Consider the following 19,783-nt stretch of genomic DNA (forward strand, 5'->3'; position numbering starts at 1 on the left):
GGGCCCTAATAAGAAACGGAGCAATTCCAATAGGGTCCTCACACCATCGGTGCTCGGGCCCTAATAATAAGAAACGGAGCAATTCCAATAGGGTCCTCACACCATCGGTGCTCGGGCCCTAATAATAAGAAACGGAGCAATTCCAATAGGGTCCTCACACCATCGGTGCTCGGGCCCTAATAATAAGAAACGGAGCAATTCCAATAGGGTCCTCACACCATCGGTGCTCGGGCCCTAAATATAACTGCAAGCAGTAATCATCAGGTCCAAGAACCAATGGCCCATGTGGATGATTAGCGATCCAACTGAAATGTATCTTATCATATGGTTTTTACAGTAAAGTTCATCTTGAACCTTCACTGACTGTTAGATTAAAATAGAAGTTTTTTTTTTTTACGGTTGTATGATATGTGATCATAATATGTGTGTTGTAGATGTTGACTCATATGAAACATTTACATTTAGATAAATCATATGTCACAGGACCACTTCATATCAATCTGAATATTTTAAGTGCAGCTCAAAACTTTAGTATTTATCTTAAGGCCCTTCTTATGTTTATCATTTATTTCTATATGTGTTGCCTTTTAAACACAGTAACAGTGTCAACTGTTGTGTTTAAACTCTAATGTTTTGCAATGTTTTGTAGAAACTAAATCCAAGAATGTAATAAATAATGTAATATTTTGCACAAATTATAGTATAATACTACAATGCAGAAATACTACACAGAACAAACTGTCATACTACTTAAGACAACATCTATGATTACTTATATGCTTGCAGTTTAGCACAGTGTTTAATTTAACCACAACACTAAAGATGTGTCTTAAAAAAATATTATTCTTATTTATCTTAAAAGAGACAAGAGACAAATTGTCGCATTGTAGTATCATCTCAAAGAGGCACAAAATCACTTTCACTGACTTTTATATTAACTGTTCCCTCCTGATAGAATGATCTGCCCAACTTGATCCGAGCAGCTGAGTCCTTAGCCATCTTCAAGAAACAGCTAAAAACACATCTCTTACATCTTCAATTGACCCTCTAACTCTAGCACTCTCTATTCTAATAAATAAAAAATTAAAAAACATGACCCTCTAACACCAGTGGTTCTCAAAGTGGGGGGCACGCCCACCGATGAGGCACGGGCCATCAGCAGAAAAAGAAAAAAATTTATAAAACAGTAAACAGCCAACGAATGTAGAATGGGAGATGGATCGGTTTGTGAAAGGGAAGAGAAAAGCCACAGATGAAGTCGCACAGAACCAGGCAGGTGCTGGTCATTCAAAAGCTAAATGCAGAAAATACGACGAGGCATATCTTGCTCTCGGCTTCAGAGGCTGTCTACACTGGACGCGACAAAGCGACCGTTGAAAATCATTTGAACTTTGTGTCAGTACGTCATAAATAGAACAAGACAGCACTTTACTGTTGGGGATTTGTTGCGTCACGCCGCACCGCATCCAGTGTACACAGCATCGCTGATTATAATGGGTTCTACTGTATTTTGTCATGGTTTTGATTGCTTCTATTGTCCTCATTTGTAAGTCGCTTTGAATAAAAGCGTCTGCTAAATGACTAAATGTAAACATTTATTGATCTATAATAATTTCACAGATTTCTATGTGCACTATTAATATGAAACTGTACTGTCAGTCCATAGTTCTCTGCAAGATCTATGCATTTATTTCCATTCAAAGTGATGGAAATTGATAGAATTTCGACCTAAAAGATTTATCCTGCATGTCCCTGTAGTGTGGTGGACAACACTTTCAGCTGAAATGCCTGATTTGCTGATAGCCTCCCAAGCATCATAAATTCATGAAACTAAGCATGTTTGCTCAAAATGACTTGTTCTCCCTATGTAGGCCATGATTAGCCGATGAAATTTGATTGGCTGCTTGTGGTCATGTTTTTTTAGTCATATTAGGAATATGTTAGGACGACAAACAAAGAAGCAGCATATTATTTTTCAACTTCAGCTATCATACGGTTGTGGAGTTATAGGAGTTTTAGTTGTACTTGGGTGGAATTTGATGAAAGATGGTTTGTGTCCTCATATCAAGTTTCTTTAGGCAGTTTTCTTTATCTGTATGGTTCAGTTTCATAGATATGGGAATCTCATTAGGTCTCATTACCCAATTTAACTGGTCAATATCACACTTTCTGATATTCTACATCCCACAGTAATAGTGTGCACTCTCAAGGCAGGTTTTTATTTTATGCAAAGTGACATACTCGATAACCTTTTAGGGTGTTGAAGTGAGATTTGATGTTAATGTGCAAATTGTTAGGGATGGACATTGATCTAGCAACTCAGCATGTATAAATATGTGACAAAGACAGATACACACCCTGGTGGGAGGGGTCTCTCCCATGTGGTGGTCTTTGTGTTATGATCCACATAGTAGACTCGTCCATGAGGCAGAATTCGCTGTTCCCAACTACAAGAAATGAAAAACACTGAGCAAACCGATATGGCATGTTTTCATGTTTAAATTCAGCCCCAGCTCTCTGACGTACCCAGCAGGCAATGCATCAGTGGTGTGTGTCTCTGTGGCTATACTGGTCTGATCGGTGGAGGATGGGGTCTCTGTGGCTGCTGGCAGGGCAGAACTGTCCATCCCAGCAGAGGGGGTTGAGCTCAGTGAGGGTGAAGACAGAGCTGGACGTGATAGATGACCACCCTCAATCCCATTAGCAGCCGTCTCACCTATACCTGAGCAAAGACCAACAAAAGTGTCAAATTAACACCATCATACCAAATCAGATCACTCAAAGAATGTTTACAAGGGCCTAAGTAGGGCGATAAATATATACTGAGTCATCATTTACTTACCCTCATGTGGTTCCAAACCCTTAAGACTTCGAAACACAAATTAAGATATTCTAAACAAAACCAGAGAGGATTCTGTCCCTCCATTAAAAGTTCAGGTAACCAAAACATAAAAGATTCAAATATGGGTTGTTAAAGGCATTATTTGAGCTTCCATGTTTGCCACATGTGATGCATTCTATGTGTGTCGATCATTTTTTTAAAACCTCTCACTGAAAAAATTTGGTGTAGAAACAATTTTCACTCAGAAATTGCTAATAAATTTCACAAATAATTACAAAGAAATGGTAAGTAACACATTAAATTAAATGTGAAATAGAAGAACTAAAGCAGCATTTTCTTGTAAAAAAAATTACTCCAATAACCTTTGTTTTATTTAAAACTTTGACAAATTATTATTATTTTTTTTTTTTTTTTTTGCAGAAACCTCTCCGGTTTCACAAAAAAATTCTTAATTTCTGTTTTGAAGATTAACATTAGTCTTATGGGTTTGAAACAACAGACTAGTGGGTCATGACAGAATTTTCATTTTTGGATGAACTTTCTGTTTAGGTGTCAATCAACAGAGATTTTGCTATATTTGCTATAACATATCCAACTATCAGTGGGCAGGAATTCTTAAAGCTACTGAAAAAGTCAGAGGAATAAAGAAGCATGGATGAATGAGAAAATAAAGGGCGGGATATGCTTATTATTAAAAGCACAAACATTTTTACTCTCTTAACACATTTTGTCAAAATAAAAGCACCTTTTGTGAATGAACATATTAGCTGGGTTTCCATCCAAATTTGCGAATTTACCTTATGCACAAAATTGGAATATCACTTAAAACATTTAAGAATAAGAACCGTTTCCATCCAAGGAGTCAAAGAGAACAAAATTGTCCCTTCCTGATAAACTGGCACTAAATATCACTAAGAAAAGTAGGAGAAGACACTCAATATAATAATTTTCATATATATAAATTACTTGCTCCTCAGAGCGAGCAGACGAAACAGTAAATGCGCACATTGCTTTTGGGGGTGTAAGCTGCTGTTTGGGAACACAGTCGTGTAAGACAGTTCTGGGAGGCAATTATTCAGAAACACTTTTGATGACAGACTTTGCTCGGGCATTTAAGAAAGACCATAAAAACATTTCCGATGCTGTGCAACGAGATCGGTCCGCTGGTTAGTCAGGTTTTGCCGTCTCATAGCACAGTCACATGATGCACATGGAGGAATTTATTCAGCAAATGCGTTTCCATCTCTCATTATTTGCATTAACCCTTTTTTGCACAAGTCAAAAAACACCTTAAGCGAGCGTAAAACCTTTTTTGCAAATTAAGGGAAAAAAAAATTTTTTTCTCGAAATTTGCCGTTTCCATCACTCGTTTCTGATGCAATACTTCAAAATGCGCATAAAAACAAGGTGATGGAAACATAGCTTTTGATTACAGTATTAGATTAAGATAAGCACTCATCACCTTATATCTGGGGGTGTAAGCTGCTGTTTGGGAACACAGTCGTGTAAGACAGTTCTGGGAGGCAATTATTCAGAAACACTTTTGATGACAGACTTTGCTCGGGCATTTAAGAAAGACCATAAAAACATTTCCGATGCTGTGCAACGAGATCGGTCCGCTGGTTAGTCAGGTTTTGCCGTCTCATAGCACAGTCACATGATGCACATGGAGGAATTTATTCAGCAAATGCGTTTCCATCTCTCATTATTTGCATTAACCCTTTTTTGCACAAGTCAAAAAACACCTTAAGCGAGCGTAAAACCTTTTTTGCAAATTAAGGGAAATTTTTTTTTTTTTCTCGAAATTTGCCGTTTCCATCACTCGTTTCTGATGCAATACTTCAAAATGCGCATAAAAACAAGGTGATGGAAACATAGCTTTTGATTACAGTATTAGATTAAGATAAGCACTCATCACCTTATATCTCAGTGTGTTATGATCATATTTCATAGCAGCCTGAGTGGGTTTGTATGTTTGTAATGTGTGTGTGTGTATCTGACCAGCGTCGCTCAGGCTGCTGATGGCCGTCTTTGAGTTGCGGCGGCATGTGTTGTCTGCAGCTTCTCCGTTCAGTTCACCATTAGTGAGAACAGCTCCTCTGACGTCAGCTGGAGAATCTCCACAAGAACCCACAGATGAATGAGCTAAACTTCTGAAAATATATGACAGATTCATTTCAGACACAGTATTGTTACTGTATGTATGCGCGCCGGTTATTTCTGTGTATTTCCTGTTATTCCTCTGTAAACCCACACACAGTGAATATGTTTAATTATGGGTGTGTCCAACCTATCTGTACATGGGGGCAAGTATTTTTAGTAAATATCCTGTAATACTCCCATGAAGGGTGCACACAATTTGCTAGATTGCCCAAGCCAATTCTATTATTTGGGATCTTAGTAAATCAGACCTAAGACTGACTAGACAATGTTTATCATTAACATTTCCAAGCAACACATTTGCTTGCCAATCATGATTATTTGGAGCATACTGGTGGGTTTGGCAACTCAGTTTCCAGTTTGACAGAATTGAAATTTTTGTCCTTTTAATTGTACAAGTAAGCAACAGAGTTTCTTAAAGGTAATTTTTTTATAAAAATTGTGCTCACCCACCCAAGCATGTTCTCTCAGCACAATTCAGTCATAAAAAAACATTGTGTGTGCAATGTTCCACATACAGTAACTGTGTGCAACAAAGCAGCTGATATGCTCTACTTTTGTCTTTATTTATTAATTGAATTATTTAACACTATTTTGCAACAGCTACAAATGTGGTTCTGGACTTGGTTCCAAATCAGAGAAAATAACCAAAAATTGTATGAAGCACCTTTCACTGTATTCAGTTCATTGTATTACTCAAAAATAGTGGTCATACCACTAACCCCTAACACCAACTTGTGATTCTTTAGCCCATTTAGTATATTATGCATTGAAAACAAGGTTTTGCTTACTAGGACATGAGCGAAAGCACAACAGAAGACATGAAACAGGAGAAGCAGAAAACACATTAAGAATATTCAGTGATAAGCAATTGAAAAAATGAAGATATTTGTGCTGACCGTCCACGGGGGCTGCTGGTACTCGGGGTCTCTTCACTATGAGCTCTGTGCAGATTAGACCTGCTCGAGTGAACTATCTCTGCACAGAAAAAAATACATAAAAGCATCATAAGTAAGTGCATTAGGAGTGATTCACATACATGCAGAAAAGTTTGTCATTCCTGCGTCACAGGGTGAAAACCAGAGCCATTTGATGCTTTTAAAACGACCTACTTTTCATGACCTATTACTGTATGTTTGATAATTTCACAATTACAAAAGCACAAAAACATGGGACATCTAATGCTGTAATGCTCCAAAGGGTAGAGAGACACCAAAGCACAACTTGTAAAGTGCCGGTCATAGTATTACTCAGAAAAACATTCTTGTGCATGTGCTGAAAATGCTGCAAGAGTATTAAAATGTGTTGAGTGTTACATACTGTACAATAGAAAACATTGAGAGAGCTGACAAACATACTATTACACGCATTAATTTACGATGCTCAGTTCTGGTTTAATTCTGATTATATCCAGTTTTCTGCATATACGTCAATAGATGTTATGAAGATGTTGTGTTAGTTCATGTTTTCAATAATTTGTGTAAGAAAGAAACCCTCATGTTGTTCCAAACATGTATGACTTCCTTTCTTTGAAAAACGAGAAGCTGAGCAAAATGTTCACACTGCTTTTCCATATAAACGTCATTGTGACCGTCCATATGACTTGTATGCTATATTTGAAGCCTGCCCATAATACTTATAATATTTCTGTCTGTTTCTCACACAAAGCAAAGTTATTATTCACAGAAAATCTTTTCCTCCTAGTTAGCTCTCAGACTTGTGCGATTTGAATATGAGCACAAGTCACAAGAAACAATGACATCTGACAATAATTTTGTCTAACACATCTGGAAGAGGCACATTTATAGATAGACAAATTTAAATAAGATTTGAGAGCTGTGGTGGAGGAGATAATGATTTAAATTTTGCTCTGTTCCTCACGCAAATCTGCTGATTAAATGGAAAAAATAGAGTGAACATTACACTAAAGTTCTGAAAATCATAGTTTGGAATCCCATAAGGGGAAAATTCTCATTTGTGGATAACCATTCATTTCATACTGACATTCATCTGAAATGAAATCAAATACATTTTGACTCCGCTTACGTTGTTGCTCTTAATTAATCGCGTTTGAATTTTTCCTTGTTTTCTTTAAGTAGTTTAACATGAAAGTGTCTGTTAATAAAAGGCTTGCAGTTGCAAGACTCAAATGGAGCAGCATTAAACCTTTTATTACAAAAGTCACAAGTTACTGTAAGAAAGTTTGAAGCTTAGTATGTTTGAGCACAAGTTTCTGTTTACTGAACGCGTGTGTGCCATTCTGTCTTACCCAGGCCTGTACACAAAGACCTGTTTATGTACTGCGTGTGTTTCAGAAAAAAACCGCCAGGGGAAATGAGGGAAAACATTAAACCAACAAGAGCGACTTCAGAGCGAACAGAGGACCCTAACAGACCTGCACACACTCCAACCTTTATCCACCGCTGAAGGTCAAATACAAACTCGCACGCTGAGAGAAAACACACTCCAGATCTTTATACTGTACGTGGCTAAAACCAGAATTTGAGAGCTCATCACAAAGCCAGTTGTTGTTCTGGTATGTTGTGAAGGACATTTATGTCAAACTGCCAATCTATTAAGAGAGAGAGTGTGTGTGTGTGTGTGTGTGTGTACAATGAGTAACTGAAAGACAAAGTCAGACAAATCACTGAAAAATAAACACAACAAAATCAAAAGCAACAGATTATTCATCTCTAGAACAACAGTAAAGTCCTTCATAGGCACATGCATAAGAAGCATTTACACTCAGAGCTTCTGTTGGTGTTTATTACAACCTCATTCATAGGTTAAGCAGCTACAACCCAATCTACCTAAATGGAAACAAAAACACTTCCAAATTCAAATTGTGTTTACAAAATAAGATTTTCACAAACATATGCAATACATGCAATCAACCAAAGCCACAGAAATTCCAGAATGACTAAAACTGTATGAATAGCATATTAAATGTCGGACTGACCATTATTTGCTCATCGATTAATCTGATGATATTTTCAGTTATGCAATATTGGTTATATAAATTCGCAGCTAGTTTTTTTCTCTTATAAATAACAATCTTTGTACATGAAACCCATTAAATAGCAGTAAAATCTTTTCCAGTAAATGTACTACATAGACTAATGCTTTCCGTCTTTTACCCAGACTGCTATTATTCACAGCTGTTTTCAAATCAGCATCCATCCAAATTAACAATATTTTTATTTGAGACAGAAAGTGGCTGGAGCAGTTCTGCAAATGTGTCAGAAATGACATCCGTCCACTAAAGGCACGACACGACTGCTACACACACACAACGCAATGGACACTCCAATGGGCTTCACTGATGATCCTCTGAGAGACAACTGATGCAAAAATGCTGTTATTTTCCAGGCTGTGTTGGTGAAAAATTGTCTTTGCTGCTTATGCACTTGGTCTTTTGTTCAAAATATTCACAGAATGTAACCTGTATTTAAGTTTAAAAAAAAAATTCTTTCTCCAAAACGTGTACCACAATTTCTGACAAAAAAAAAATTGTATCAGTTAAAATCTGAAACTAAAATACATTCCCATTAATTTTCTACAGTATGGTTTCTTTTGTGATTATGAATACTTTAGTGGTAAGGCATGACTTCCTGTTTCACTTGGGTATAAACGTGAGGTAACATCCAGGCCAAATTCCTCTTTCACTGTGTTGAAGAGCTACACAAATAGAAGAAAAAAGCTAAACTGTTGAAAATGCCCATTTCCACTATCAGAGCAATAATTCATTGGAGATGTTCAGCTTGGAAGAGGACATGTCTTCATTGACACCACACACAGTGAGGAGGATGACTTGAATGACCAAACAATGGGTTTCATGTACTAATAATTGCATGGATTATTTGTACTGATATGCAAATTCCGCCAGATTCACAAAAAGAGGCTGAATTAAATAAAGTATTAAATGCAGGGGTGCTGATATTTAATTAGATTTGATTTGTGTGTGCATGGGAGAGAGAGCAGGAAAAAGAGAGCACGCTTTGATAATCATCCTATTGCTACAAATATTTATTGTCTTTCTGATTTCTGATTTTTTTTTCTGTGGTAATTCTTTACCTGAAATAATTGTCAAACAAAGTGATATGGAACTGTACTAGTTAGAACTACTTTAGCTGTGCAATTATTGAAAATCAACTGTAAGCCAATCAGAATGGAGCATTCTAAAATGCTGTGGTATAATTAAGCAAAATGGCATGAAGGCTATGTGAGCATGAGAGAGAAGGGCTGTCAGAACAAACACAGCTGGCACTGTCTTCATTTCAAGTGCATTAGTCTACTCTATTGTGTGTGCTCTGTGTCCGCTGCAAGAATTCCAGTGTAATCTGAGACGACCCGTTACACATTGGGTATTATTATAGTCATCATAATCAATTATTAAATTCTGGAATCGACACACTGAATTTTCAGATGCATTTTACACCCTTTGTATATAATTGTGTAGAAATGCACTATTTGTGCACATCTTCCTTAGACCTTGAGTGTGAGTGCACACATCTTTATTATATTCAAAAAAAAAATTAAAGGTAAACAGTATTTTTATAAGTATCATTAATTATTAATGCACAAATAGCATTCAGGAATTAACATGTTTGAGCAGTCAGACCACATAAGAGTTTACATCCTGAATTAATCTTGCCTTTGTAAACATTCAAAAATATATTTTTAGAGACTTATTGACCTTGACAGTCATGATGTTTTAAAAAGATGAACGACTTTTAAATTGACATGTTAAAAAGATGATACGAATATCATTCACAATAACACATACATTAACAAAATAAACTGGGCCAATTTTGATTTAATGTCAACTTAAATACTACTGTAGTACTGTTGCAGTATTCATTTTGTAGTCTACAATAAGTCTGAATAAGTCAAATATGGTTAGGGTGTATAAAATTATAATATATAATATCATAATGGCTTTTTGGCAGGTGAAGGGTTTAGCCATGGGAACATTTTGGAGGCAAAATCTCAACCATACCCTCCTGAAAATAAAACACTTCAAAACAATAAAACACATATAAAACACTTCTGAAAATGTGTCCTTTAAATTTCAGCAGTTAAAAGACAACTCTAGACACATGTACAGTATACCACACATTCTCTATTTCTCTACCTGTGGCTTTGTATAAACATTAAATTGTTATAGGTTGACTGATCTTGCTATATATCATGGTTTGATGTCTCATGTTTGATGTTCATTTTACCAGCTAGAGACAATTGTTCAGTAACTAAACTCACGATACCAGTCTTCCTACAGTAACAGACTCATTTTAGTACCCCTGCACTGTCTAACTGACACATGGCTGCTTCCCAAAGCAACTTACTCCCAATCAGAAATGAGTGCATGAGTCTGAACAGATTAGGATTGTGAGTGGTCAAAATACCCAGTGACCTCCTGGGCTGTGTTTGTCAGCTGTGAGTACACAGAGGAGAAAAGCTCTCTTGTGAGCATTCGCTGGGCCTCCTCTGGTCAGAGTCGACTCTTTCCATCTCAACCCATCTCACCACAACCTCCTCGATTCCTGCATTTAGTTTAGGTGGAGTCACAGCCAAGGCTTTGCGCACTCATGAATGTGCATTTGTTCATGTGTTCTGTGTGTTCTACGAGTGTTTTCTATGAAGTGTGCATGTGTGTCTGTGAACAGGACTTACTGTCTGGGGCAGCGCTGCCACTGGGCAGAGATCCTAGATCAACAACCAGGCCGTCCAGACAGACGTTGAGCTCACCTCCTGCTACAACCGAGCCTTTGTTCTCTGTCTGTAGAAGCAGACTGAGCTGTACATTCTCCACTGCCAGTCAAAAAGATACACAGAGAGAGAGAGAGAGCTTTAGTGCTAGCAAATACATTAGTTTTTCAGTTTCTTAAAACCTAAATTTCATTTACATTCATAACATTTTATTTGACTGATTCTTGGTTTTGGCAACACACTCACTGGTTCATATTTTGTATTTTAAAATAGCAGGACAGAAGTGAAACTGGTTTAAAAGGGTTTGGGGGAGAGCTCAGCTGTTCATTTCAATCTATCCCATGTTAGCCTCACATACCTCTGAACATATGCTCACATAACAGCTGTCGGAAACTTATACAAGAACAGCAAACAGAAAAACATTATGTCTTTATCTTCTTAAGAAAACGTTAAAGAACAGTTCAGTCAAAATTAAAATTCTGTCATAATTTACCCTCATGTCATCCCAAACAGATTTCATCCATGGAACAAAAAAAGGACATTTTTGAAAAGTATCCTATCTTGTAAATGTAAAAAAAAAAAAAAAAAAGAAGACTTTATTGTGTTAGTCTTGAAAATTGCACCAGAGGCTGCTTCTCTGCACATCTGACAGGAACTTTGGATCTACATATAATCGTTTTCTGATGGCAAAAGTTCAAGAATTTCTCTAAACAATGTGAAGGAGACAGCTGACTCAGAAACAACTTGGAAAAAAAAAAATAGGACTAACATTGTGGAGTGACGCTGCTGAAATTCAAACCTCAAAACCTTTCAGGACAAACACTGCACTGAGCTGAAAGGAACTCGTGGTAAGTCTGTACAGACTTATTCCAAATCTTTTAGACTGGTAGAGTCAAAAGACCCAGCAATGCAGTAGTATTAATTACAGGAAGTCACATGTTTTCAATCAGAGACTTTTCCCCTTCTTGCATAAAATGCAAGAAAAAAATACCTGTTTTGTTTTAATGTCAGTTACAAGGTGTTATGAATGTCTGAGGTGATCAGCACTGATTTTAACCTTAATATTAGGGCTGGGAAAAACTACTTGATGATTTTTGTGATTAATAGTTGTTGTTTAACACATTAAAATAATGAAGGCAATTAACACAGCTTCTGTTTTTTCAATTCCTGAAGTAGCTACAGAGCTTAGTCAGGGTAGTGCCATATTCAGTGTTTGACAGGAATGAAAACAAGGCTGTGAGGGACAGAAGTACAGTGTTTTCAATGGACTGTACTGCTGTTTAACAACATGCCAATTGATTTCCTTAAAACATTTAGAAGAAGAAAAAAAACATTTAGTAGACAAACTCCACAAAACAGTTTTGAAAGTTGTTAGTTGTGAAAATTACAAGTAATTTAAGACTTTTATATGGTGCTTGTCATTGTAAAGACTAAGTTCATCCCTCACAGACTTGTTTTCAAACGGGGCTAATATACACACACACGGTGTGCTGTAATGCTACCCAAAAATCATGATCCTAACCTTTATCTCCATACCTGAACCTCTGATGGCCAGACAGGGATTCGTCTTCTATGAATTGTTCAAATATTTGGTGCCCGGAGACTGTAGTGCTCACCCAGTTCTTAAAAGCTTAGCTTACGTGTGATATGAATAAATAGTGCTTATAAACGGCTGTTCAGACCGTATTCTCAACTGAAACTAGCAGAGGCTTGGACCCAGAAACAGTATTGCTAATGTCAAATTATAAGCGGATATCTTTTCACCACACACTTTGGTTAGCATTACAGTAAATGATCATCCATGCACCGCTCACCAGCTCCACGAAGCGAGAAAGAGTGGACAAGCGAGGAAGGTTTGAGTGCACACAGCAGCCCTTACCACCCATTCCTCCTCTTTAAGCATAAATGAGGCTTTAAATGTTTATTTAATCATGAAAATGAATGTGCAAACTAAACTCTATAAAGTGGAGAAAAAAAAAAAACTGACAGCTTTCATTTAACACAAATAGCTGACAGAGACAGAAAATTCACCAAACACCTATATATTATTATATAATGGGATTATGTGAATATTGTTCATGTGGTTATAATATCTGATAATTTGCAGTTTAGACCTGGCTTTCAGTTATACTGTAATGTTGAATGGCTTACTTATTTTATCTCTGGGAATAAAATTAATTTAAGAGCTATCAGCATGAGTATTAAAAAAAGATGTATAATAAATTTATTTTTTTTAAATATTTCAATACTGTCTTCATGTTGTATCCACATTAACTTAATGTGAAAATATATTTATAAAAATATATGTATCAACATCCCTACTTATCATGAATTGCCGTTTTAATGGTAGGGCTGTGCAATTAATCGTATGTGATTGTCATGCGCATCTCGTCAGTAAAGCCGGTTCCGTGATTGGTAGTAAATCTCCATCACCTGCTTTCAGATGGAGCGGCGTAGCTTGTCAGTGAACTACGGCTCTGTGTATTAAATGCCGCTCCATCTGAAAGCAGGTGATGGAGATTTACTACCAATTAATTGCACACGATTCCACGATTAATTGCACAGCCCTATTTAATGGTGTTTGGAGTTGTGTCTGTTTTATATATATATATAAATGAAACTAAAACTTTAAATATGAAACTAAAACTTAATTAATGAGTCACTGAGTCAATTGTTTGGTTCAAACAGCTGATTAATTTAGGAACTAATTAAGTGACTGTCTTCATGAATGGAGGCGCACAACAATTCCACTGAGGATTTGCTTGGAACTATTTTGGTGAAATAGAGCAAAACCAGACAACATTACAATGCAACGCACAATAGTAACTTCTGTGCACTCACTCATGTGAAACTGCTCGAATATATCATGTAGAAATATAAGACTTATACAGGGGCATTTTTGCTCCTTATATATTGAATATACAGTATATTTAGATATTATATTAAATATATTATAATATATTTTTAGACATTTTAACTGCAATCTACTAGGCTACATCACACAGTAAAAGTGTGCACTCCCAAGGCAGGTTTTTGTTTGTTATTTTCAAAGTGAGTGACATACTCATAATGTCAGCATCCACGTCGTTAAAACAATTACGATACTGTCACAGATGTTCATGTTGTATCCACATTAACTTAATGTGAAAATATATTTATAAAAATATATGTATCAACATCCCTACTTATCATGAATTGCCGTTTTAATGGTAGGGCTGTGCAATTAATCGTATGTGATTGTCATGCGCATCTCGTCAGTAAAGCCGGTTCCGTGATTGGTAGTAAATCTCCATCACCTGCTTTCAGATGGAGCGGCGTAGCTTGTCAGTGAACTACGGCTCTGTGTATTAAATGCCGCTCCATCTGAAAGCAGGTGATGGAGATTTACTACCAATTAATTGCACACGATTCCACGATTAATTGCACAGCCCTATTTAATGGTGTTTGGAGTTGTGTCTGTTTGTGATGAACTTACTCTTGCCATCATGTGTTCGTAGAGTGTCCAGTAAGTCAATGGTGGCATTGCCCAGAAGTTCCTTCAGTTCCTTCCGACAACTCCACAACTTCAGATCCAAACGACTCTGAGGAGTCACGTTCCTGTATAAAAAAAATAAAAAAAGTTGAAAAAAAAATATATATAATAAGCTACCTCCATACAGTATGCAGTCATTTAATTAAGTCCCCTAGAGCTGACATGGCTTTTTAAAATAGATTTTTGTTTTCTTTTTTATTACTGTTTTTACTTGGTTACTGATTGCAGTTTCAGTAGTTTTAGGTCATTTGAAATTAAATAAGTAACTGATATATATATATATCGTAATGAGAGTCACATAATGCCTTACAGGGTGAGGTCTTCATTCCACTGCAGCTCTAGGTGTCCGGTGCATTTGCCTGTTTTCTTCGTTTCACTGGTCAGGCCGTCAGCGGTCACTTCCACAAATGAACTCAAACGAGAGTGACGATTGGGGAGTTTAGGAGACTGAGGCTTAGCAGACAACACTGTCAGATGAGCAGAACAGAACACAAACACTTTCAACTCTTAAACATCCTTAAAGAGAAGAATAGAAGTTCTGCAAAATTTCAATGAGAATTAGTACATTTCATTTTTGGCTAAGTTCTAAATTACTGTGAAGCAAACCATTACAGAGTTATACATCCCATAACATATTTACAATCAAAATGAACAAGAAGTAACAGTAATAACATCCAGTGGCGGCACTAGCATTTTGGGGGCCTTAAGCAAATTTTCTAAATGGGTTCTGTTTCACCTTACTGTGTGTTACTCTTACTCAGTATATTTATCTTTAAAGATAGATATATTTATTTCTGAAGCAAACTAACATGACACTTCAACGATTTTTTTTATATAAATGTATCCACTGTATGTGGAGAAATTTGGGACTGCAGCATTAAATACAATAAAATAATAGACAATAAAATAACGTATAAAGCAAACAAATGTTACAAAAATGGTTAAAGTGCAACTGAACACAACTATAACAATAGAATACAACAAACAATAGAATAATAATAAAGAATCAGAATTTTTTTTTAAACACTATCAAGATATCTTTTCTGGACTGGCATGTTTTAGTCCAGATTAAAATGTAAAAATATGTTTTATGTTCAAATATATGGCAACTTAAAGTGTTTGGTGTTGTTATAGCAAATATAAAAAAAGTTGTATGCAGCGTTGTAAATTTTTAACCGGTTGATGGAAAAGAAGCTAATGTGCGTTCTTCAATCTAAACAGATAACAAGGTATTTTAGAATTATTTTTGAAGTGCCCTACAATAACAATACTATGTATATATATATATATATATATATATATATATATATATATAAATGAAACTAAAACTTTAAATATGAAACTAAAACTTAATTAATGAGTCACTGAGTCAATTGTTTGGTTCAAACAGCTGATTAATTTAGGAACTAATTAAGTGACTGTCTTCATGAATGGAGGCGCACAACAATTCCACTGAGGATTTGCTTGGAACTATTTTGGTGAAATAGAGCAAAACCAGACAACATTACAATGCAACGCACAATAGTAACTTCTGTGCACTCACTCATGTGAAACTGCTCGAATATATCATGTAGAAATATAAGACTTATACAGGGGCATTTTTGCTCCTTATATATTGAATATACAGTATATTTAGATATTATATTATATTAAATATATTATAATATATTTTTAGACATTTTAACTGCAATCTACTAGGCTACATCACACAGTAAAAGTGTGCACTCCCAAGGCAGGTTTTTGTTTGTTATTTTCAAAGTGAGTGACATACTCATAATGTCAGCATCCACGTCGTTAAAACAATTACGATACTGTCACAGATGATGCACAGATGATACTGGTGAGCATGTGGGCCCTCTATGCACCCATTTATATGTGGCTTATCATGTGGGGCCAGCCCTGATAACATCGCAATAATGTTATGATAACACAGCACAAACTGCTTACTTCATTAAATTACTTTTTTCAAGAGGAGAAAACACAGTAAGACATCTTACTGTTGGCAAGACAGTTATGTAGAATGGATAACATATTTATATTACAAGCATTAAATAAGTCGCAAAGACTATGATTCCAAGATCAAAGAGTCAAGGTGCCAGGAAAAATGTATGATTTTGTCAAGCAGGAAATGTGAGTGAATGTGTCCTGACATGAACACCAGCTGATCTAGCAGCTCGCAGTTATAAAGTTATTATTCAGCACACATCACCCTCTAGAGGACACATGGCACAGTGCAAAAACACATGCAGGACTGATGCTGCAAGCTGATGCGTCATATGAGCTTTTAAATCACATCAATTCCAGATAAATCAATCACAGTGCTGATGCTCGATGGGACTGGATCAAAACAGGCTGGTTTTCTTACCTTTCAAGGTCAACTGTGATTTCTCTGAGGCCTGAACGTTGGCAGACTGAGACACACTGGCAGCTGCCATCATCACATCACATCACATCACAGCCCTGAAACACACACACAAATACATCACCAACTTCATTAGCATTCATATTTACTCAGCCACTGGAAATTATAATCAGAGGATAATAAACCGTGTGTGTTTACTTAGATCTTCATCTAACATTAAAACCCAGTGATCATCTGAAGCACAGACACATATTACAGTTCAATGCAGGAAGATTTTGCGCAAACTGTGAAAGAATCAAAAGAAAATGCCGAGTAATCCCATAATACATGCTTTATAAAAATGTGTCATAATGAAATATGTGAATATCCCAGTCTGACAGCTTCACAGGCCAGTAACTGATTTTGATGAGCAGACACAAACAAACAGCAATAATAAGTATTAAAGCGACGGTATACAGCAGGATCAGCTGATCATAACATCGCATTTCTCAACGGGAGATCATTTCTGAAGTTATTAAAGATGTATAATCATTGATCATTTTAAGTTTAATTTCGCATGATGAGTGAGATAGTGACGCTGTTTGACTAGCTGTACATCATACTTTTTAGATCAAAAGTCACAATATAGTTGAAATCGTCAAGAAGAACGCTTAATAAAAGCGGACAGGCTTATGTGTGATTTAACCGGTTTTCTGTTTATAATAACACAAAAAATGTTTTGATCTCTACCTTTTGTCTGCCGTGAGACTGTGAAGCGCTAGCTTTCATTTCCGCTTTAATGTCAGGGTCATGTGACTCACAGACCAGCGCCGCGGTGGATTATGGGTGCGGATGCTCCATACTGTCAGTGTGACAGGGGTGCATTTTCAGTTGTACTGCAGAACCTTAAAAATTTCGGTAACATTTTAAACATTCTACCAGACAAGTTCGGAAATGCCCATAAGTTTTTGACAAAATGTTCATAAATTGCATTGTGACATAGAGATCGATCTACGGAGGTTTTATACGTTTTAGACCTAAATGTTTTTATTGAAATGTTCAACGAGTATGGAGTACCACAAGGCTCAGTACTTTGCTTTTTACACTTTACATGTTACCCTTGGGAGATATCATCAAGAAGCATGGTGTGAGCTTTCACTGTTATGCTGATGATTCTTTTATTTTTATTTTTTTTATTGCAATTTTTAGAACAAAGAACATATAAGGGCAATATAATTGCACACGATTCCACGATTAATTGCACAGCCCTATTTAATGGTGTTTGGAGTTGTGTCTGTTTGTGATGAACTTACTCTTGCCATCATGTGTTCGTAGAGTGTCCAGTAAGTCAATGGTGGCATTGCCCAGAAGTTCCTTCCTCAATGTGTGACAACTCCACAACTTCAGATCCAAACGACTCTGAGGAGTCACGTTCCTGTATAAAAAAAGAATAAAAATTTGAAAAAAAAATATATATAATAAGCTACCTCCATACAGTATGCAGTCATTTAATTAAGTCCCCTAGAGCTGACATGGCTTTTTAAAATAGATTTTTGTTTTCTTTTTTATTACTGTTTTTACTTGGTTACTGATTGCAGTTTCAGTAGTTTTAGGTCATTTGAAATTAAATAAGTAACTGATATATATATATATCGTAATGAGAGTCACATAATGCCTTACAGGGTGAGGTCTTCATTCCACTGCAGCTCTAGGTGTCCGGTGCATTTGCCTGTTTTCTTCGTTTCACTGGTCAGGCCGTCAGCGGTCACTTCCACAAATGAACTCAAACGAGAGTGACGATTGGGGAGTTTAGGAGACTGAGGCTTAGCAGACAACACTGTCAGATGAGCAGAACAGAACACAAACACTTTCAACTCTTAAACATCCTTAAAGAGAAGAATAGAAGTTCTGCAAAATTTCAATGAGAATTAGTACATTTCATTTTTGGCTAAGTTCTAAATTACTGTGAAGCAAACCATTACAGAGTTATACATCCCATAACATATTTACAATCAAAATGAACAAGAAGTAACAGTAATAACATCCAGTGGCGGCACTAGCATTTTGGGGGCCTTAAGCAAATTTTCTAAATGGGTTCTGTTTCACCTTACTGTGTGTTACTCTTACTCAGTATATTTATCTTTAAAGATAGATATATTTATTTCTGAAGCAAACTAACATGACACTTCAACGATTTTTTTTATATAAATGTATCCACTGTATGTGGAGAAATTTGGGACTGCAGCATTAAATACAATAAAATAATAGACAATAAAATAACGTATAAAGCAAACAAATGTTACAAAAATGGTTAAAGTGCAACTGAACACAACTATAACAATAGAATACAACAAACAATAGAATAATAATAAAGAATCAGAATTTTTTTTTAAACACTATCAAGATATCTTTTCTGGACTGGCATGTTTTAGTCCAGATTAAAATGTAAAAATATGTTTTATGTTCAAATATATGGCAACTTAAAGTGTTTGGTGTTGTTATAGCAAATATAAAAAAAGTTGTATGCAGCGTTGTAAATTTTTAACCGGTTGATGGAAAAGAAGCTAATGTGCGTTCTTCAATCTAAACAGATAACAAGGTATTTTAGAATTATTTTTGAAGTGCCCTACAATAACAATACTATGCATGCAATGTACCGAAAGGTGACAGTGACATAGCTGCTTCATTGGCACAGCATCGTCAAATCACAGCGCTCATGAAATGCTGAATTAAACTGATAATAAATGATGCAGCAGCCGCCACTTCAATAAATGTGTATCATCATAATTCAACTACCCAACTACTGTCTTGCTTCTTTCTTTCATCATCTTCTTTTGTCTTTTTCCTCTTTTCTGCACCAGACTGATAGTGCTACCTCTGAGGGGTGCGAATTGACAAAATAAATGATGAATCTCAATCTTTTGTTTTTGTGTTGGTACCTATTTGTTCTAACCTTATTAGATGTATGCATCATTGATTATGTAAAATTATTACATTTAATAAATTTATTAAATTAGAACAACAAGACACTATAGGCTGATTCCAATCAAACTGAATCAGTATTAACAAAATCCATTTTTATGAAGTGGCACAGAAGCTAAAGCAGCATTTAGATGCAATAACACTGCAATTTAACTCACATAAATAAAGCTATGAGATAATATTTTGAATAATGAAATATGAAATTATAAAAAAAAAA

General features: G+C 35.9%; 1 protein-coding gene across 4 annotated transcripts in view; it reads right to left on the reverse strand.

Moving 5' to 3' along the window:
- wwp2 (WW domain containing E3 ubiquitin protein ligase 2) overlaps window positions 1-18,421 on the reverse strand; it is a 58,060-nt gene extending 39,639 nt beyond the window's left edge. For 2 of the 4 annotated variants that reach the window (XM_016552603.1, XM_016552601.1), the window contains exons 1-9: window positions 17,335-17,431; window positions 16,609-16,703; window positions 14,554-14,710; window positions 14,187-14,308; window positions 10,676-10,813; window positions 5,902-5,980; window positions 4,844-4,995; window positions 2,527-2,722; window positions 2,358-2,447 (exon numbers count right to left, since the gene is read on the reverse strand). In XM_016552603.1, the coding sequence (XP_016408089.1) occupies window positions 2,358-2,447; window positions 2,527-2,722; window positions 4,844-4,995; window positions 5,902-5,980; window positions 10,676-10,813; window positions 14,187-14,308; window positions 14,554-14,710; window positions 16,609-16,681 (1,007 nt within the window). In that variant the 5' untranslated portion in view covers window positions 16,682-16,703; window positions 17,335-17,431. Of the gene's footprint in view, window positions 1-2,357; window positions 2,448-2,526; window positions 2,723-4,843; window positions 4,996-5,901; window positions 5,981-10,675; window positions 10,814-14,186; window positions 14,309-14,553; window positions 14,711-16,608; window positions 16,704-17,334; window positions 17,432-17,897; window positions 18,020-18,264 lie in introns of those variants that run through there. The other 2 variants (XM_016552602.1, XM_016552604.1) reach the window with 2 other exon arrangements.
- Window positions 18,422-19,783: the final 1,362 nt, after the last annotated feature.

Source organism: Sinocyclocheilus rhinocerous, unplaced genomic scaffold (assembly GCF_001515625.1).
Source record: "Sinocyclocheilus rhinocerous isolate Xijiao unplaced genomic scaffold, SAMN03320098_v1.1 scaffold1366, whole genome shotgun sequence".
Taxonomy (NCBI): domain Eukaryota; kingdom Metazoa; phylum Chordata; class Actinopteri; order Cypriniformes; family Cyprinidae; genus Sinocyclocheilus; species Sinocyclocheilus rhinocerous.